The following is a 20693-nucleotide window of genomic DNA, read 5'->3' as shown; positions in this document are numbered from 1 at the left end:
TCGTCCCCGTCCCCCTGCCCTGTCCCATGCCTGTCTGACTGGCTCTCCTCCCTCCTCTTCCTCCACACCCTGCCTCCCGTGTCAGCTCGGCTCACGGTCACAGCTGCCGTCCTTCCTCGCCTTGCTTGCCTCGGTGAACATTCAACGCTGTCGGTGAGTTTGGTATGGACACAAAAAACCATCGACCGTTGACTGTGCCCCGTGGTTCGCTCCGACGGCGTCAGGAACGAGCGAAGGAAGAAAAAAAAAATGAACAAAGGGGCAAAGTGGCTGCATGAAAATCCGGTGACGAGAACAGACGCACACAGCCACGCCGCACACAAAAGTGACACTCTGTTTCCACTGTACCCGAAGACCTAAGGTCACAATCAACATTCATTGCTGTCGCTGGGTTGGACTGTGTAGAAAAGCTCACTGAACAATGAGTGCAACTGTGGCCCAGATCTGCCTGACTCGCGTCTCAGCCAATCAGTCGGCCGGATGTGAGGCACTCTGATTATTTTATTTATATACTTCTTGTTTTTCACTTCTATTTTCTCCCTCCTTCCTCCCTCCTCGGTGCTGGGAGTCTTAAGGGGAAAGAGAAGGAGAGATAGAGACACAAATAGACTCCTGGCTGCTTGCTTGTCCTCATCCTCCTCTCCTCTAATTGATGGTTATGTGTGCAGCAAGGGGGAAGGAAGCGGAGTGAATGTGTAATCATTTGGAGTCTCTTCTCCTTTAGATGTTTCATCCCTCTCTTTTTTGTTTGTCTAATTATACACTGAGCTGAGTTAACTCTGCGTTAACTGTGCGCCTGTGCTGGCAAGAGAGACGGGCTGATGGAGAGGGAGGACAGGGAGAACAAAAACTCCAGAAAGCTTACAGCAGTAGATAAACGATTATCTAGTTTTCACTAGATTTTGCTCGATGTTCCCCCTCATGCAAACGTGCTGGGAGAAGGAAGGAAATTCCGGCTGTATAAAGTCGATTGTTTCCACCTTTCTCACCGAGGATGCCTCATTATCTGTGTTTGAGTTTCATGAGAGGTTTCCTGCCTGCCCCTGTTTGTTTGTGTGTGTGTGTGCGCTGGCTAAGATAGAGGACCTGTCTGGTGATCTCACGGTGCAATATGTCATTTTCCTTCTATGCTAAAGCCTGCTGTCTCATGGGGAGGGGGAAAAAAGCAGTCTATAACCTTGTCTTCCTTCGCAGTCTGGGACCGGCCACACCGCTGCCATTTCTCATTGTAGCCGCCTGCAACGACTTCTGTAATTCAAGTAAGGTGAACCCAAAGCTCACACATGTGATGTATGGGTGTAAGAATGTTTGTGTCACTGATTTGTCAATTAAACTAATAAAGTTGAATCAGTTCATTAGGCTGATGTGATTATTTACTGTTCGGATTAACTCGTGTTTCACGTAAGAACGATCTTTGTCATCTGTGTCATTTAGTCACCAAGTCCCATGTCCGTGTACCCCCGCCTCCCAAGTCTCTCTGTATTATTCATAGAAAAGCACTCTGTGCAGTGGTGCAGAAGAGTGGAGGTGATGTAATAGTGGCCGTGAGCGTGGCTTCGGACTGTCATTTGGGATGGATTCATGCGACAGGAGAAAACGCTCGGTTTGTTCAGCCTTGTTGGTGTCGCCAAAAGGCGCAGCTGATGGCAAGAGACGATAAATAAAAGTGTCATCACAGTTTTGTTGAAATTAAACTCGGAAAGTTATCCAAACCATAAAATGTATAAAGGGAACAGTGTGAAAGCCCACATCGTGTGAACCAGTGTGTAAGAAGCTGGGATGCTGAGAGACACGAGAAGAAACCTCGGGAACAGACTTGAGCTGGAAACAAATCCAAGTGTTATTGAAACGTTGTTTCACAGCACCTCAAAGTGACACTACCCCCATCTAGTGCTGAGCTGTACACACAGCCTCCCTCTGTAACGATGTGGAAATCATGTATCATTTATTTAGCATAGAGTAGCTGAGGGAAACTGACCAACCACAGCCGAGTATTTTGGTTAGCTTTAATTTTTAATTGATCTTGGGTTTTTTTTTTGTTTGTTTTTTACAGAAGTGCATTCCTTGTCATTAATCTTTAAAATTTTAAATTGCTTTGGAGCATTACAGAAAAAAACAACAACATTAGAGTGTTACAGTTAAATCATTTCCAACCCTGGCTTTGGTTTGGTGTAATTAAAAGTGCTACATAAATTGGGAATTATCAATTTGTTGAGATAAATACATCACATTAGTATTGAGAAAATAATAATGCGCTCGCACTGTAGTTTTTTTTCTTTGGACATCGGTTGCTTTTTCACTTCTGACCTTGTTCTATGAAGGATTCAAGCATAAAAAGGGCAACGAACTCCAGGGATGAACCAGTGTTGTGTCGACAAATAACGGATAACTTGTTAAAGAACAAATGTTAAAAATGGTCTTTACCCACTTTGTTATAAGATGCTTTCTTTAAAAGACTCTATGATAATGATGATAGTAAGTAGGGACGGGTACCGGTTCTGACATAAACGGTAGTAACCAGACCGAAAAGCAGCGCACATTTCGGTGCTTTTTTTTCCTGAGATGTCACTTTGGATTCTATAGCCAATCATTTTAGGTTTCCCAGGATAGTAGGCGGGCCCAGGTACGTACGTTCTTTTAGAGCAGAGCTACAGATTAAAAACGCCCAAGGCGAAGCGGTCAAAGTCTGGCTGTACTTCACAGCAAAAGATGCAAACTCAGCAGCCTGCAACAAGTGCTTTAAGGTGATACTGTGCAAACGAGGTAACTCCTCGAATCTGTTGAAACACCTGGTGACGTATAGCATTTTGTTATACGCCGAGAAATGCTGCGAGACCTCACACCGGGCACATCTACTGCGGGTGTGGTGCCTGTTATTGGACCCAGAGTTAGCAACATCCCCCAAAAACACGAAGAGGAGAGTCCTGGCCCCTAGCCCTGCCAGTGTAGCAGAAATGATGACGGATGATGACGGCAGCAGCAGCCGTTCTTCTCTGCATGAGTAGCTTCATGTTGTTCGTGTGTAATTTACGTTGAGTACACTAACCAGTGTTACCGCGCCAGATCCGCGGCCCCGAACCGTAGTAAGGAAACCTCTGGCAGTTACTTGACTCGCAGCCGGCAACAGCTTACTATACAGGTCAACTCCGCTAGCAAGAAGATCGAGGGAGGCGTAGGAAACTGCTTTACCGAACCTTTATTTCTCCTCCAAGGCACGAACACCGCGTACAGTGGGCTGAAACAGTTTACTCACAGCGGGCATCGCCGATACAACCTTGGCTGCCGAGGGAGTTATTATATTCCTTTTATTTACTTTCTCTTCGTCTCTTCTGTAGTTAACCGTTACTTTTATTTTCCTTCTCCGCTCACCCTCACACACCCCACAGGCAGTTCCGCTACACACACCCGCATACATTTCCCATCAGGCTTCACCCTTAAAGGACCATGCCTGTAACACTACCCCCACTCTGGATGATAATTAAACCCTTAACATCATTCCAGCACATGAACCCCCCATTAACAAGGAAACATACAGCATTCGTGCCCCCAGTCCAAAAATGGCGATCCTTAGGATGGAACAATCTTGAAGTAGACAACTGTCCATATTTTAAGCACAAGAAAACATAGGATGTACAGGGTTCACTTTGAGGAGGGTGCAAGTCAATGTCCTTCACATAGACAGTATTCATAAAGAAAGACATTAAGGCACTACAGCTGAACGTTTACCCCTATATCCAGCTTTACCTCATTAGTATAAACAGTTCAAACAATAACTTGCAGCCCGTCGACAGCCATGTTGCCAGGAAACAGCAAGACAAACAAGCCCAACAGTACACGTAAGAATAGCCCCCTGTAACAACTCAATTTACAACAGTCATATCACTTAACATATGTAACATGAACAATTTTTTTTTTTTTTTTTTTTTTTTTTTAACTACTGAGCAGGGCAGCGATCCGCCTACACCCCGACTCAGTTAGGACATACTAGCCTAGTGACTGACCCAGTCACCAAACATGTCCGGCGCCCGCCGCACACGCTGTGGTCTGGAACGGGGTGGGGACCTGAAGGAAGGGTGCTGTTCTGGTCCTTCAGCCCCATCCACGTAAGGCTGAACAGGGCTGGCTGGCAACCCACTACCATCTCCTTGAGCGGGTGGCGGAGAGCCAGCTCTCAGGGAAGCACCAGTATCTGGTTGATCTGCCCCAGCTGGGGTCTCCCACAAGTCGAAGGGGCCGAAATCAATGTCAGAATCGCTTTCGTCGAGCGCTGGAGGAGGCACCTCGGTGGGTGCTGCCTGGTCGGAGTCTTGGAAGACCCAGCTGTTGTCCAGCGGCGTTCTTGAGTGATAAGGCTTGAGTCTGTCGTGATGAACCACTTTAGCCTTTGCTCGGGGCCCCTTTTTAATGCAGTAGACTAAATCATCCAACAGGCCCACTACGAAGTAGGGGCCCTCATAGGAAGGCAGAAACTTGCGAACCTTGTGCCGCACTCTCTTGGTCCCTTTGATCAGATGCCACACTGCAGCGCCGACTGGATACTGAACTTGGCAGATATTCTTATCGTACTGTTTCTTAGCGCGCTCAACAGATTTCCCGAGAGCCTCCCGTGCCAGTTGGTGGGAAAGCTCCAGCCTTTCCCTGAGTTGCACCACATACTGTGGTGTAGTGCAGTTGGGGGTGTCGTCGGCCGGCAGACCCGCGACCAGGTCAATAGGCTCGGTTATCTCTCGGCCCAGAAGCATCATGTTTGGGGTCAATCCTGTGGAACTGTGCTTAGTTGCCCGATAAGCCATGACAGCATAGGGGATCATTATATCCCAGTCCCAGTGGCAGCGCTCCGCGGTGGTGGCTAAGGCCTTCTGCGGGGTAGCATTAAAACGCTCTACCTGGCCATCGGACTGTGGATGAAAGGGCGTGGTGCGTGTCTTTTTGATTCCGAACAGTTCACACATCCCCTGGAACACAGCCGACTCAAAGTTGGTGCCCTGGTCGCTATGCAGAGACTGTGGGGCTCCATATCTACATACCCACTCCGCAACAACCTTTCCTGCCACCGTGGGCGCTTGTGCATCGGGGACCGGATAAGCCTCCACCCACTTGCTGAAGTAGTCTTGTACCACCAATATGAATCGGTTATGCCTTTCTGTTTCGTTCAACGGTCCCATCAGATCGACTGCAATCCTCTCCATGGGGGCGCCAACACGTACCGTGCCCATCGCTGCCTGGGGGGTTTTTGGGGGCCGCGCCCTTTCAGCACAACTGGTGCAAGTGCAGCACCACAGGGTCACATCATCTTTCATGTTGTACCAGTAGTACCTATTCTTCAAGCGTGCCAGGGTCCTTTCTGCCCCAAAGTGGCCACCCACTGGGCCATCGTGCATCTGCTGCATTACGGAGTGACGATAGGCGTGAGGCAGAAGGATTTTGGGGAAAAACACATTACTTTCTGTACAGTGGAATTTCCTCACCAGCACTCCATCTTTTAGGTACAGTCTCTTCCACTGCGCCCAGTAGGCTTTGGTTGCGGGGCTGCATGCCGCTACATCGGCCCAGACGGGCCGACCTTCCCCTTTTTCCTTCCATTCCCAAACTGGGCCTATATCCACATCGTTCTTCTGGCTAGCCAAGAGCTGTTCTGGGGTCCAGCCACTGAACAAGCTAGTGTGATGGGACTCATCCACCCGGTGGATATTTGGGCAGGTGTCGTGGCTACTACTGGAACAACAGTCCACTGCTGCTACGGGTGCACACTCTGGTTCTGCTACCCGGCTTTTCCCATCGGTACCATCAGGCCCCACTACCCCCACTGGGGGCTGCCCTGGGGGGGTCATGCTGGTACCACAGTCCTCTAAGTTACACTGCACACCTTTATGCTCGAACCGGTCGCTGTTGATGGTGGGCTCTGGGAGTGTGCACGGGCATGAAGCGCGGCAGGGTCTCCTGGAAAGTGCATCCGCATTCTGGTGGTTTTTCCCAGGTCGGTGCAGCACCTGGAAGTTATACTCTGCCAGCTTCTCCAACCAGCGGGCCAGCTGGCCCTCGGGCTCCCTCAGCCTGGTCAGCCAGCGGAGGCTGCTATGGTCAGTCCGGACAGTGAACGGCCTACCCAGCAGGTACTGTCTGAAGTGGGAAGTGAACGCCACAACCGCCAGAAGCTCTCGCCTGGTCGTACAATAGTTTTGTTCGGTAGCCGACAGCCGCCTGCTCCCATAGGCCAAGACCCGCTCTTCGCCCCCTTGCACTTGGGAGAGAATCGCTCCAATCCCACAATTGCTGGCATCAGTGTCGAGGAAGAAGTCACCCTGGTCCAGTGGGTAACCCAGGACAGGGGCTGCCGTAAGCCGTCTTTTTAATTCCTGGAATGCTCCCTGGCAGTCGGCAGTCCAGTTAAAACGGGCATACTTCTTAGTGAGTTCGTGGAGGGGTTTAGCCACTGTGGCAAAGTCCTCCACGAACCGGCGGTAGTATGAGGCTAAGCCAACAAACTGACGCACTTCTGTGACGGTCCGCGGTGCAGGCCAGTCCGTCACCTGCTGGACTTTCTGGGGGTCCGTGGAAATACCTCCAGCAGAGATGATATGGCCCAGATAGGCCACCTGCTCCCGAAACAGGCAGCATTTAGATGGCTTCAGTTTTAGGTTGGCTCCACGCAATCTGATGAACACTTGCTCGAGCCGCTCCAGCATCTGGGTGCTATCCTGGCCCAGGACAATGATGTCATCTAGGTACACTAGGCATGTCTCCCACTGCAGCCCAGCCAGGACTCTGTCCATAAGCCTTTGGAATGTGGCCGGTGCGTTGCACAGTCCAAACGGCATCACATTCCACTCGAACAATCCCTTACGGGTACAAAATGCAGCTGCTTTTCGGGCTCTGGGGGTCATCTCTACCTGCCAGTACCCTGAAGTCAGGTCTAGTGTACTGAAGTACTTGGCAGTAGAAAGCGTGTCAAGGGTGTCCTGGATGCGTGGCAGGGGATAAGCGTCTTTAAGGGTTCGCTCATTTAGTGGTCTATAGTCCACGCATAGTCTGGGACTCTGGTCCTTCTTCTTCACCATCACAATTGGAGCAGCCCAGCCGCTATTGCTAGGTTGAGCTAGCCCAGCCTCCAAGCTCTGCTGTACTTGCTGGTCGGCCGCTATTTGTTTGTCCCCTGCCATCCTGCGCGGCGGGTGCTTAACTGGTGGCCCTGGCGTGGTCAGGATGTCATGCTGGACAACACCAGTGCGACCAAGGTCATTCGGGCCAGTGGAGAAGACATCACTGTAGGACCTCAGCAGGCCTGCCAGATCGTAGCGGGCAACGTGAGTCAAACCGGGGCTGCTCTCGGCGTAAAGGGCCTGCAAATGGCTTGGTACAGAAGCAGGGGGAGTACCATTAAGTTCGAGGGCTGCCAGGACCCTTGGTGGGCGACCCCCCGACCCCTCCAGGACCTGCACGGGCTGAAGAACCCCTGCCACGGCACCACGCTTTAAGGTGACAGCTGCGGCCCCAGGGTTAAAGACTCTGATTGGGATGCTAGAGGGTTTACTAGGTTGCACAACTGCGTGAGCTACCAGTACTTGGTGCTTCTCCACAAAGCCCTTTGTAGGGCTTAGCATCATGTCTCTATGGGCGGCACAGTGGGAGCTGGAAAACCCGGGGACCACATACTCGCAGCCTGGTTCCAAAACCGTAGTGCGTGCCACCCTAACAACAAGCACCTGGGGTCGAGGGCCCACGCCAGAACATGGTATCTTTTCATTAAACAGGGTTATCTCTTGGCGGCCGTAGTCTAAGCAAGCGCACGATTGTTGCAGGAAAGGGTGCCCCAGAATAACTTCAGTGCCTTCAGCCATGTCGGCCAAAAGAAAGTCTACATTTTCAACACCGCTCCCCACCTGTACAGGCAGGATGACCTCGCCCAGAACGGCCAATCCCTCTGGACCAATGCCTTGTAGAGTCTGAGCAATGGATGCCTGCACCTGAGGTCTTGACTCTGCGGGGATGGTGTTAAAATAGTGGAGGGGCAGCACATTCCGCCGTGCACCAGAATCCAGCAAGGCCCGTATTTCCCGTCCCTGTATTGCTATCTGGACACACATCACATCTTGGCCTCCGTGGTGGAACACTGTGCCTGGGTCAGGGGCTGGGCCTCTAGCAGCTTTTACAGGCTTTTGGGCAGGTGAGCGAGGAGAGGGGCAGTTCCTCTGTAGATGTCCTATGCCGGAGCAGTTATGGCAAACAGCCTCCTTCCTGCTTGACCTGTTAGATGTGCTCCAGCTTTGGCGCCCACGCTGGATAGGTCTTTGGGCCCTCTCCGGTGGTTCATAACTTAGCATATGAACACTCTCCCGTAATGCAGCTGTTCGGGTCCCCTGTGCTGTAGAGACTCGTGGCCCTGGCTGCATAAGCTGTGTGACTGCCCTGGCGGCCCTTTTCGTTGTCTTGAACCTGTGGGCGATTTCATAGGCTCTTGCCAGGGTGCGTGGTTGTTCTTCCAACAATTTCTGGACCATTTCAGCATCTGCCAAAGCATTAGTGAAGATCTCTACAGCAATGCAGTCCTGCTCCAGCTCGGAGCGGTTGGCATACACAATGGAAACCTTCTCGTATATATCATCTCTGAGGGTGTGCAGGGCCTCACCTGGTTTCCGGATTCTCTGCCGTAGCTCAATGCCAATGGCTGCTGCATGCTCTGAACACGGCCCATAGGCAGCCTCCACCTCCTCCACAATCCTCTGGTAACTCCAGCGAGCAGATTTGGGGTTTTTGTGGATTATGGCTCCAGCTGCGCCCCTCAGGCTGAATCTCAGTTGGACAGCCATGGTGTTCTCCGTCCAGCAGTTGGCCTTTGCACAGGTCTCGAACTGATAGAGAAAGTCTTTCCATGACCCTGACCCATCGAAATGGTCTGGTTGTAATGTGGGAATTTTCTCCTTGCCCCTCGTCTGTCCATCAGCACTACAATCTGCAAAACCCCCGTCTTGCACTACACCAGGAAAACAGCCGCGTGGCCCTGGCATGGCTTGTTTTGAACTGTGACCCTGGTCATGCTTGCAAAGCCCACACCCCCTATCTGGTGCTGGTATTGCCATGCGAGTTGTTGGGGAAAAATAGCCCTGAGCTGGCATTTCATAGCTGTACTGCGCAGGTTGGGGTATACCCGGCATAATGTGTAGCTTCGCTGGCTCAGTAAACGGCGTTTTTCTAGGGACACTGCAGGTACAGTTCATGGCGGTGAATGGCTGGCTGCATGGCCGAGATGTAACAATCCGAGGTGGGTGATCATGCGAGCCATGCTGTCCCACTGTGAGCGGTGTAGATGCAGTGTTACCAGGGCCTCCGCAGTCTGAGCACTGCAACTGCTTAAACTCACTGCACACTGCATTCTGCTTCGCTATTGGTGTTAAGAAAGGGTTGGTGTGAGCTGAAGGTGGCGGGGTGAGATGCCATGCAGCCTCAAACTCCGTCGTATAGACTGCTGCTATGCTCGCCGCTGGCGTTAACTCTATGTCCGTGATGAAGGGGTTGCTGCTGTGGATTCTATTGTTTACATAAGTGGCACGGTCCACATTAGCTGTGCCACTCTCTGGGGTTTCTGGCAAAAATGGGTTGCTGCTCTTACTGAAGTACATTCCCATGCCATCCCCTTCAGCATCTCTCGGAGCCGCCATTTTCTCTGTCGTCCGAGGGAAAAGAGAAAAAGAAAGTTCGCTCCCTCTCTCTCGGCGCTTTGCGGAGTTTTATCCCGGAAAAGAGCCCCCAGTGTTACCGCGCCAGATCCGCGGCCCCGAACCGTAGTAAGGAAACCTCTGGCAGTTACTTGACTCGCAGCCGGCAACAGCTTACTATACAGGTCAACTCCGCTAGCAAGAAGATCGAGGGAGGCGTAGGAAACTGCTTTACCGAACCTTTATTTCTCCTCCAAGGCACGAACACCGCGTACAGTGGGCTGAAACAGTTTACTCACAGCGGGCATCGCCGATACAACCTTGGCTGCCGAGGGAGTTATTATATTCCTTTTATTTACTTTCTCTTCGTCTCTTCTGTAGTTAACCGTTACTTTTCTTTTCCTTCTCCGCTCACCCTCACACACCCCACAGGCAGTTCCGCTACACACACCCGCATACATTTCCCATCAGGCTTCACCCTTAAAGGACCATGCCTGTAACACCAGTTATTACATTAATGCACGTAAGGTGAACTAGCAAACACCTTTGTAGTTACATGCAGCTGTGGTCTTGTTTGATGGCAGATACTCCCTGCACCCTGGCCAAAAAGGCTAAAATGACCAAAGAAAAAGTGGAAAACAGTTAAACATGAGAGGTTTTGGACAAAGTTTGTGTTTTTTCCATTGTTTAAGCACTGCTTCCAGCCAAGAGTGATGCCATAAATCCCCCATAGCTGCAGAAAAGGCTAACATTGTTATCTTTTTACAAAAAAAACAGCTGAACATGAGAGGTTTTTGGACCAATTTTGTGTTCTCCATTCTTTAAGCACCGGTTTGAGCACCGTTTAAGCACCGGCACCGTTTCAAAAGTACCGGTTTGGTACTGGTATCGGATAAAACCTAAACGATACCCATCCCTAATAGTAAGTGGTGTTGGGAATTATGATCACAGATAAGTACTGTCAGATTTTGGCCTCCTCAGAGCCCAGACCAACAGAATAAAAGACGGCCAACATCCAAAGAAGAGCTTTGAATGTCCTTCAAACCTGGAGAATTATTCCTGCAGACTACTTAGAGATTAAGAGAAAGCTCCATGAAGAGAGTTCAGCCAGTGTTGAAGAATAATGCCGGTCACACCAAATACTGACTTTCAAGCTCTTTAGAATTGTACATGTTGTAAAGACCCACCTTTTAGCACATCCCAGCACACCCACTCACTTCACCAGATACACCTTGTTTAGTTCTCTCACCTTTGATTGGGTGTGGTGCTTGTCCTTAATTGCACTCACCTGTCACACATAATATAAGGACTGCATTCACTTTTGGCTCACTCCTTCTTCACTCCCACACGGGGCGGCAGCAGAGGTGAGGTTCTGTTTGGGGTTTTTATTTTATGTATTGTTTAAGGTAATGAGTAACTTAAATCTGTTTTCTTTCAGCATTGGCAGTCCATGTGTGTCTTTCCTTCCTTCTTTGCTTTATTGATTTGAGAATAAAAGGAGAACCCTGTGAATGATTAGATGACTGCTTTATTCTTATTCTAATCGGATGAGCCCATGATGCTGATTACTTAAACCCTGAGCCTTCCTTCCTTCATAACAGTACATACTCTGTTTTTGATTTATATACTTTATATAGACTCTATTTCTATTTATGTCTGTACATGTTTCAATAAATCGTTGCATACATCTCTCACTTTTCTAGCTAATTTTAAAGAAATTAGGGTTTGCTCAAGACCTTTGCAGAATATTGAAAATGTGCTCCTGACAGCACTTTGCAGCTGTACAGTCCTTTTGTATTTCTTATTTTGTCTACTTAAAAATCTTTCCCTCATTGCCATATTACATTATTACAATTAAAAAGATAAATTGCTGTTCTTTAATATTTACTCCATGTCTTACCCACAGACGCTTACCACTGCAGCCAAGTTTATCGTAGTGAGTAAAACTTAACACTAAAACCAATCAAATTTTTAAAAAAAATCTAATTTTGATAACTCTGCTGCCTACAGGCTGTTTCTGAAGGAGCCTCGGTTCCTTGCATGCACAGAATCTAGCAAAATATAATTAAGATAAGACGAGAAATACTTTATTTATGCCAACAGCTGGGAAATGACTGTGTTTAAGCAGAAAATTAAATGGAAAATACAAAAAATGAAGATCTTCATAAATCAGAATATAATACAATAAGATTAAACACAAAATGAATGCAGGTAATGTGTAACGAGGTATTATACTAAGTCAAAGGTCAAACTAGCTTAACCACAGAAAAGCTACAGGTTAAAATCAGGGCAGATTTCTCATCTAACTGTCAACAAAGAAATACCTGCTCTGCAACGTTCTTTAAAGAAACAGATCCCACATTGTCTTTCTGCTTATGTTACTGGAAATTCACCTATTAATGTTTAACGACTTCCTGGGTTTTTTATCACGTGGCACAGAACTTCCAGAAAACTTCTCACAGTGAGAACTTTCAGAGCTGGAATCTTTCAGCGTGAGAAGATAAACAAAGAACTAAGATAAAAGGAGGCATGCAGTGTCACATGTTAATGTGGACAAATTCAACAGCACACAAGCAGAAGTGGTTTTAGACCTGAACAGGTACTCAATGTTTCCCTGAAACCACACAACCACTCATGGAACTGGTTACTCTTTCTCACCACAGCTTAATTCATGGACAACTCTTATATTTACAATGAATACAAACATTTAATATTACACAAGCTCTTAAAACTGAGTTGATATCTGCAGCATATTTGTCATTTGCAGCAGGCTCCATAAGACGCCGTTCACTATAAAACAGTGAGGAATCACAGGCTGCTGAGCTGGTGGATCCTCTGCGCTCTATTCCTAAAATGATGATAGATGGAGTTACTTCTCCTGCTGTTTATTAGAAAATCACAGTGTTTGCTCTTTATTCTGTTTCTAAAAATCTCACCTTATGCGATCGACACAGTTCATCACCCATCTCAGAGCTGGATTGGCGCATGCTTTCCCCTTCTTTGTGTAGAAACTACATTAAAACAAAGCAATATGTTAATATTTATACACCCACAGTAAACACTAATGTTGTGTCAAGTTTTTTTTTTTTTAAATTTTTAAAGCAGTTTGTTAAAGTAATTGTAATGATGCTCACATGATGGCATTGATGGGACACATCTCTGTGACAGTCTGGACTGAGTACCCCTCGATGGCTGAACATGGTAATCTGCCTGTCATGTACCTTCGACAGCAGTAACGATAAGCTGTGAAAGAAGGAAAGAAAACGTGTTAAATTAAAATATGTGTATGCTTATGTGTAAATGTGATTAAACAGACAAAAAATCAAAGAAAATAAGGCAAGAAGGAAACAAATACAAACCTGCTGATGTGTTTGCAGTCAGACAAACGGTAAGTGCGATCACCACCACAGCTCGGATTGGCAGCATGTCTTCTTCATTTGTGTTGGCAGCAGTGACTCTGATGATGAAACTGTCTCGCCTTTTCAGGTGGAGTCAGAGAGGTTGTGCTGGTAAACCTGCTAATCACAGCAGCCTCATGTATACCTCAGCTCTAAACGCATCAAGACATGTGACATCATCACAAAAAGTCCCAGCATTTTCCCGAGTTAAAGATAAAAAAAGAGGAAGCGGTGGAACAGGTGGAGCAGGTGGGAGTGGCTATAAATACAAACTACACTGTGTTAGTGTCTGCATACCTTTGTTTTGACTTTAGTAAGTATGCAAATATGTGTGCACATGTTTATTTCACAGATGATATCAGTAAAAAACAAACATTCATGATGACATATTTCCAAGCAGGTGAGGAAAAGATGGTGTTCTTGTTCCAGCAAAATTATTAAATGTTAAAAATTTAATATCAGTGCAAAAAAAGTGTTCTGTCTAACGGTTCTATATGCATGTATATCTACGATCATTTTTAGTTTTTTTCATTTCTATGTTTCAAACGTCTGTCCAGAAAAAGAATCCAAACTTTAAATTAATGAATGAATAAACAAAGCAACATATTATAAAGCTTAACACGCAGTATTTGGGAGGATGATGACTGGCATACCACTGGGACCACCATCACCTTCACCCTCCACATCTTCTCGAGCTCTTCTCTGAGCCCTTGGTATTTCTCCAGCTTCTCGTGTTCCTTCTTCCTGATATTGCTGTCATTCGGAACCGCTACATCGAACACTACGGCCGTCTTCTTCTGTTTGTCACCACCACTATGTCCGGTTGGTTAGCCACCACCATTTTGTCCGTCTGTATCTGGAAGTCCCACAGGATCTTAGCTCGGTCGTTGTCCATCACCCTTGGGGGCATCTCCCATTTTGACCTCGGGACTTCCAGGTTCTATCTATCTATCTATACATACACACAATTATAAATTTATATAAATGTTAAAGATATATATATATGCATACAAATATTGGGTCACATGTTAGGTTAACACTCCCTGACAAGACAAAAACTCCTGCAAAGCCAGCTCCTGCAACATGGGAAGTTTTATAAGGAGTGTCTTTGTGACTCACCAGGCAGTTAAAACAATTAAAACATAAAAGAGGCAAAAATAAAAACTAATACAGTGTGAGACATTCAGAAGCACATGGGGATAAAGTGTTTAAAGAGGATAAATTATCAACTAATGCAAAATTACAAATAAAAATGAAAATCTGTGGAGTTGGAGAGCTGGAAAAGGTCACGATGAACATGTAGCCGGTGTATCAGAGAAACTCAGGAGAGTTTTCGCCAAGCACAACATCCCAGTGTATTTCAGACCCAGCAACACACTCAGACAGAAACTGGTTCACCCGAAAGACAAAACTCCAAAACACAAACTTAACAATGTGGTGTATGCTGTACAGTGCAGCGAGGAATGCCCAGACCTCTACATTGGAAAGACCAAACAGCCACTTCACAAGCGCATGGCAGAACATAGAAGAGCCACCTCCACAGGACAAGACTCCGCAGTCCATCTGCATCTTAAGGATAAAGGACACTCTTTCGAGGATGCCAATGTTCACTTTTTTTTTTTTTTTTTTTTTTTTTTTTTTTTTGGTCTTTTATTTCATTTATTTGCAACAATGGTAGTAACATAACTGTAAGAGCCTTTAAGATAACAAGTGCTGTGGAATAACACTTGTACCAGGACACACACACGCAAACAGCAAAAGGAACACAAGAAACAAAGATGGTAGATACAGACGAGCGATAATCATGTCGCGTCACACAACCCATCAAATCTAAGATCTCTCCGCTGTGCCATATCAACTAACAGACAAACTAATGAAGAGGAAAACAAATGCCAAGAAATTCAAGTTGAGTGTTGAATGTGAAGATTTAAAGAAACAAAATCTTGCAGAACAGTAATTAGTGGTAATTGATCCTGGCAGCTTTTGATTTTGGGGACTACACTGAAATCTTAGAGCCGTGTGATCTTATTTACATAAGATAAATAAGATGAAAAGTGCATTGGTGTGACATGCAGGTCACCCCAATTCTGCGGATTCTGAACATATATGAACAACACTTCCCAGCAAAGGTTCAATGTTTTAGAATCTGGCAACATTGCAACACCAGGTTAAAAAGTCCAGCTGTGGATGCTGTTAAAACAATACAACAGAGTCATGGTTTTACTCATCTCCATATCTGGTTTCACTGTAGACCCCTGGAGCAGAGGCAGATACCACCTCCCATCATCAACGACCTCTGGGGAAAATCTTCTCTACTGTAACGACCACATACTTGCAACTGTGCATAACTGCACTCTGACCTGCTGGTACACTTTTGCTGTCCCCGCAGACTGAGGCTCTTGACAGCCTGAAGTGAATACTAAGCTTCATATTTCAGTAAACCATTTCCTGCAGGCAGTAATACCACGTCTTTTTCTAGGAGATACTGTACAGCTCATTTTTCCACGAAACATCATATTGCAAACAAGCTGCTCTTCACACGGCATCTTCTTTACAACACTGCTTCAGGTTAGGTCCTTCAGGTAAGGTTTGCAGGCTTTCACATATGCACAGCTCTCCTGTCACAGCATGTCAGTAAGGTCGAGGTCTGAACTCTGACTGGATCATTGCAACACCTTGATTTTTTTCAACAGGTTTAACTGTTGGACAAATGGCCCACAGGTACCCAGGTCCTGTAACTGCAAAATCAACCCAAAGCATCACAGCTCCACATATGTGCTTGACAATTAGTACGAGTATTTTGTTTTCTTACACACAATTGCGTGTAAGGAGACAAAAGAGCAACTGTCCCTCAGATTGATTGTGTGAATACAGGATGTGATCAGGTGGTGTTGAATAGAATTTAAAATTAAAGCTGGACAGTGGTCTATAAAGATATGGGACATGTGGAAAAATGATATTTGTTAGATTTATCTTGCACAATTTTTGCAGGTAAGTGCATATTAAAGTTACATGTTCCTTGGAAACAACAGGCATGTGTGGGGGTTTGATCAATTATCACTCTTAAATAAACCAGGAGACACGTGTCTACACATCCTTACCTTTCCCTGTCGATAAACATCTGTCTTTCTCTCTGCACCTTCCCATCACCTCCTCCTCCTTCTTTTCCTCATCCACCCATCATCCTCTGTCCCAGTGCTTCTTTTTTTTTTTTTTTTTTTTTTTTTTTTTTTTTCTAAATGACATCAGAAACAGCAGTATGCGACATTACGTGATGGCAGAGCTTCAGTTCATCCTTTGTCATTTTTTTTTTTTTTTTTTTTTTTTTAATAAATAGGACAGGGGGAATGAATGAGAGAAAGAGGGGGAGAGAAAGAAAGAAAACCAAAGGGGAGAAGAGACGGTGAGAAGGGGGGGGAAGAGAGAGAAGAAAAAAAAAGAACTCCTGGGTCACCTGTATGGAGAAAAAAAAAAAAACAAACAAAAAAAACAAACAGAGGAGACAGCAAACAACAAAGAGCAACATAATAATAGAGAAAACAATGTTCACATTTTGGACAGAGAGGACAGATGGTTTGAAAGAGGAGTTTGAAAGAAGCCATCTATGTCCACTGTGAGCGACCATCTTTGAACAGAGGCGGGGGTTTACGACACCAACTGTCTGCCATCTATAATCCAGTTTTGAGATCCCTTCCCAGACGCCTTAACGCCCACTCACACCCTGGGCCATCTGACCTCAGGAAATCACATGATAGGGTGGGGTTAGGTTTCACAATGAGCTCACCCAAAACCAGGCTGATTGTGACCCACACCCATTTTCACACCTTGGCTCATGTGATTAGTTAGAGGATAATCAGGGGGTCCCTTTGTCCCTGTTTGGGGGGAAACTCCCACTGGGTTTAAATCTGGGACTCTCCACCATTTGACCTTAGAACTGAAGAAGCTTCTCGGATGAGAGATGAAACGTCTTCAAGCAACTCAAAGAAGTCCAGATGCTTTTCTTTGCAAGCTCCTTAGACTAGAGGTAGTAAACTATATTGCAGTTAATATATCTGATCAAACAAATACATAAATACATACAATGAAAAACTACTAGGAAAAAAAAGATAAGCATTTAAAACTATTACAAAGAAGTATAAAGCTAGAAGGCAACAAACAAAATGTCAAAACAGTTAAAGGAATAAAGAGACAGAAAAATCAAGGAGCCAAAGATTCAGGGACCACAATGAGATTTAAAAATAAAATTAATTAAATCAATTATACACAAAATGACCAGAAAAGACAACAAACTGCCATAAGAAACCATAAATTGGGTGATAAGAAGCCAGAAAATTGGAATAATAATATAGAAACATTTCCCAATAAAGCGATTATGAAACTGTAAATAATGATCAAGCAAAATGTGAAGTGACCATAAGAGCATAAGACATGCTGAACAGCCACGGTGTGTAGTGCAGAGTACCCGCAGTGGGTGGCAGTGCACAGCAGCACATGAAGGACTCGCCACATGACCGCTGTGCATCCATGCCATCTAAAAATCACTTTCACTCGCGTACCGATGTGGCCTAAAGCTACATTTGATTATCAAAGTGTTGTATAGCTGCTCAGAAAGTATCGCAGATGTTTCCAGGTAACAGGCCACATATAATAATGTTTCCGCTGCAGATGTAAGGTAAGATTCATATTAGCATCATAATATGGTAATACTATCCTAATACGTTAAAACATTAACCCATATTACCTTATTCTTATGAGGTTACAACCACTTTAAAGTCAGTAAATAAAAATTCAAATGCACAGTTCTTACAATTTTATTGCTAGCAGTTTATCATATTGTCCTCGATATACTGCTGTACTAACTGGCATTGTTTTATTGGCATATGTTGTTTCTACATTTCCCACTATTCCCATTTTCTGGCCTCTTATCACCCAATTAGTCTAATATTGGTTTTTGTCAAACAATTGTGATTCATGATATGACCTTGATATTACTTTAGTAATTAGTAATAACGTCCTCTTTCTGTGTAATTACTGGGCTCCTTCCACCTCATTACCCCCACTATTGCATCATTATTACCAGCCTGTAGTAAAAAGTGCAACTAAACACCATCATCAGAGCTGATGACATCTTGTCTGCACAGAAATACCTGTTCTGATACATGCTTTAAATAAACAGCCTGTGACTTCCTCCTGCTGATGTCACAGGACTTTCATCTGCTATTGTTTAACAATTAGATTGCAGCACAGAACTTCCAAGCTGGAATTTTTCACTGTTACAAACTAGGAAACTAAATAAAAGGAGGAATGCAGCGCCACGTGTTAAATGTGAAAAAAACTCAACAGCACATAACGGGTAATAGTTTAGACTCATTTTATTTAAATGTATGTATAAAATCACAAAAACATATTCATAAATTACGCTTTTTTGCCACAACACTAGATGCAAAAACCAAAATCTGATATTTACAATGTATAAATTAATATTATACAAGCTCTTAGTTTGTTTTCTGTAGCTGGCGTCAGTGGTCTGTTTAAAAACCTCAGATGATCTTCTACATCTGCAGCTGTGAGCTGTGCTGGTGGATCCTCTGCGCTTTTTTCCTAAAATGATGATAGATGGAGTTACTTCTCTTGCTGTTTATTAGAAAATCAGAACACTTGCTCTTTATTCTGTTTCTAAAAATCTCACCTTATACGATTGATAGCGTCAATCACCCACTTCAGAGCTGGATTGGCGCATGCTTTCCCCTTCTTTGTGTGGAAACTACATTAAAATAAAGCAATATGTTGATATTTGCACACCCACAGTAAACACAAATTTCTTTCAAGCAGTTTGTTAAAGTAATTGTAATGATGCTCACATGATGGCATTGATGGGACACATCTCTGTGTCAGTCTGGACTGAGTACCCCTTGATGGCTGAATATGGTAATTTGCCTGTAATGTACCCTCGACAGCAGTGAGGATAAGCTGTGAAAGAAGGAAAGACCATTTGTTCATATAACAGAGGACAAAAAATAGTGCTTATGTGTAAATGTGATTAAACAGAAAAAAATTAAAGAAAATAAGACAAGAAGGAAAGAAATACGAACCTGCTGATGTGTTTGCAGTCAGACAAACAGTAAGTGCGATCACCACCACAGCTCGGATTGGCAGCATGTCTTCTTCGTTTGTGTTGGCAGCAGTGACTCTGATGATGAAACTGTCTCGCCTTTTCAGGTGGAGTCAGAGAGGTTGTGCTGGTGATGTGCTGATCACAGCAGCCTCATTTATACCTCAGCTCTTAGCGAACTAGAAAAATCCCAGCATTGAAAGTTAAAAATAAAAACAAAACAAAACAGGTGGAACATGTGGGAGGGACCTATAAATACACATGGATCCATGGATCTGCAGGCTTCTGAAATTGCACTGATTATGGAATGTTGTGATATTTATAGACCAAATATGTGCAGATGCTTACTATTTCACTGATAATATTAGTTTGAAAAAATTCCAGGTATGATTAAATGTCTGTTTCAAAACTATTTAAAGATTAAGTAGGCGAGATCACATTTTCCTTCTTATTCCAGGAAAATGACCGCAGATCCAGCAGCAACAAGCCATACAGCACCTGATGTAAAGTACTCAATAAAAGACAAGCTTATGAAAAGCTCAAGTATGCCTGGGTAAATATACACTAATTTAAAGTTTTTGACTTAAAAGTAACAAACTATATTAAACTCAATATATCTGATTTCATTTTTAGTCTTGCTGAAAACTTTTTAGTTGCATTTTTAAGAACAACACTAAACTACTGAGTTTTACATCAGCAAAGACAAAATTCTGATAAGTAAATGAGACTAAAGGACACAGTTTCTTAATAGTAAAAGTAATACTGACCCTCCAACCATCCAACCCATCATCAAACCAAACAGCTAACAATCCAGCCAGCCAAGCATGTGATAATTCATTCATAGAATGATTGGGATGCATTTCCAGTTCACTTTTTACCTGCAAAGATTATGGCTTTAACCAAACTAGTGTGGTTTACCTATTCAGAAGAAACAGTGTTTCAGCTAACCTTCTGCTGTGTCCTCTTCATTTTATTTATTCTACATTAAATAAATGTAGTTTTATCAGCTAAATGTTTGTAAAGGAAGGCTCCATGTGTTGCCACGGTGCAGTGGTTAGTACAGCAGCCAAACAGATGAAAAGTCCCAGGTCGCCAGCTGGGAGCAATACAAGCCAAGCCTCTGAGAATGGGGGAATACATACCACTGAAGCTACAAGTTTATTTTCAACCACACAGGAATATTGGAATTAGATGAACAAGAAAGTCCAGGTTGCTAGAATTCTTGACTAAATGAGGAGCTCTTTTTAAAGTCAGCAACAAAAGTCAAAAGCTGAGAATTTTCAGAAAGGCATTGCATCATGTTGTTCTGATATATCTTAAGGTTTGCCAATGTTTTCTTTTTTAGAGTGAAAAGCAAATCTTTTAATTTTGTGCATAAAGTTGACCTAGTAAATCTTTAGAAAAATGTTTGCACTGCCACAGTTTTTTTCATTACTTTATTTTTGAGCCGGGTGTGTGTAATAGTGAACTTATAATGCATAGAATCCCTGCAGTGTGTCCCCTCAGTGTACCAGCAGCCCCACTTGATCA

The 20693-nt window shown here is 44.7% G+C and overlaps 3 protein-coding genes across 3 annotated transcripts; all 3 read right to left on the bottom strand.

Annotated features, from left to right (window-relative positions):
* Positions 1 to 3674: 3674 nt before the first annotated feature.
* LOC146687820 (uncharacterized) lies at positions 3675 to 9656 on the bottom strand. The gene has a single exon (XM_085440401.1). It carries the CDS (start codon positions 9654 to 9656, stop codon positions 3990 to 3992), a length of 5667 nt encoding a protein of 1888 aa, XP_085296527.1. The 3' UTR covers positions 3675 to 3989.
* Positions 9657 to 11713: 2057 nt separating this feature from the next.
* LOC146687819 (C-C motif chemokine 20-like) lies at positions 11714 to 13221 on the bottom strand. The gene is made up of 4 exons (XM_085438747.1): positions 13013 to 13221; positions 12788 to 12896; positions 12590 to 12664; positions 11714 to 12501 (listed from the first exon to the last, which is right to left on the bottom strand). Exons 1-4 carry the CDS (start codon positions 13077 to 13079, stop codon positions 12462 to 12464), a joined length of 291 nt encoding a protein of 96 aa, XP_085294873.1. The 5' UTR covers positions 13080 to 13221; the 3' UTR covers positions 11714 to 12461.
* Positions 13222 to 18422: 5201 nt separating this feature from the next.
* LOC146687818 (C-C motif chemokine 20-like) lies at positions 18423 to 19288 on the bottom strand. The gene is made up of 4 exons (XM_085438746.1): positions 19144 to 19288; positions 18913 to 19021; positions 18741 to 18815; positions 18423 to 18652 (listed from the first exon to the last, which is right to left on the bottom strand). The coding sequence occupies exons 1-4, from the start codon at positions 19208 to 19210 to the stop codon at positions 18604 to 18606; spliced, it is 300 nt and encodes a 99-aa protein (XP_085294872.1). The 5' UTR covers positions 19211 to 19288; the 3' UTR covers positions 18423 to 18603.
* Between the last annotated feature and the right edge of the window lie 1405 nt (positions 19289 to 20693).

Source organism: Copadichromis virginalis, linkage group LG18 (assembly GCF_057382275.1).
Source record: "Copadichromis virginalis isolate Kocher_CV1m ecotype Utaka linkage group LG18, C_Virginalis_male_GT1.1, whole genome shotgun sequence".
Classification (NCBI taxonomy): Eukaryota; Metazoa; Chordata; class Actinopteri; order Cichliformes; family Cichlidae; genus Copadichromis; species Copadichromis virginalis.
This window is presented reverse-complemented; position numbering and strand designations above follow the sequence as displayed.

Coding starts and splice junctions, on each gene's coding strand:
- LOC146687820 (XM_085440401.1), bottom strand. CDS start 9,656: ATGGCGGCTCCGAGAGATGCTGAAGGGGATGGCATGGGAATGTACTTC.
- LOC146687819 (XM_085438747.1), bottom strand. CDS start 13,079: ATGCTGCCAATCCGAGCTGTGGTGGTGATCGCACTTACCGTTTGTCTG. Junction 12,897..13,012: donor GACTGCAAACACATCAGCAG/GTTTGTATTTGT, acceptor CTTCTTTCACAG/CTTATCGTTACTGCTGTCGA. Junction 12,502..12,589: donor AACTGTGTCGATCGCATAAG/GTGAGATTTTTA, acceptor TCATCATTTTAG/GAATAGAGCGCAGAGGATCC.
- LOC146687818 (XM_085438746.1), bottom strand. CDS start 19,210: ATGCTGCCAATCCGAGCTGTGGTGGTGATCGCACTTACTGTTTGTCTG. Junction 18,816..18,912: donor TGTCCCATCAATGCCATCAT/GTGAGCATCATT, acceptor ATTTTAATGTAG/TTTCCACACAAAGAAGGGGA. Junction 18,653..18,740: donor GACGCTATCAATCGTATAAG/GTGAGATTTTTA, acceptor TCATCATTTTAG/GAAAAAAGCGCAGAGGATCC.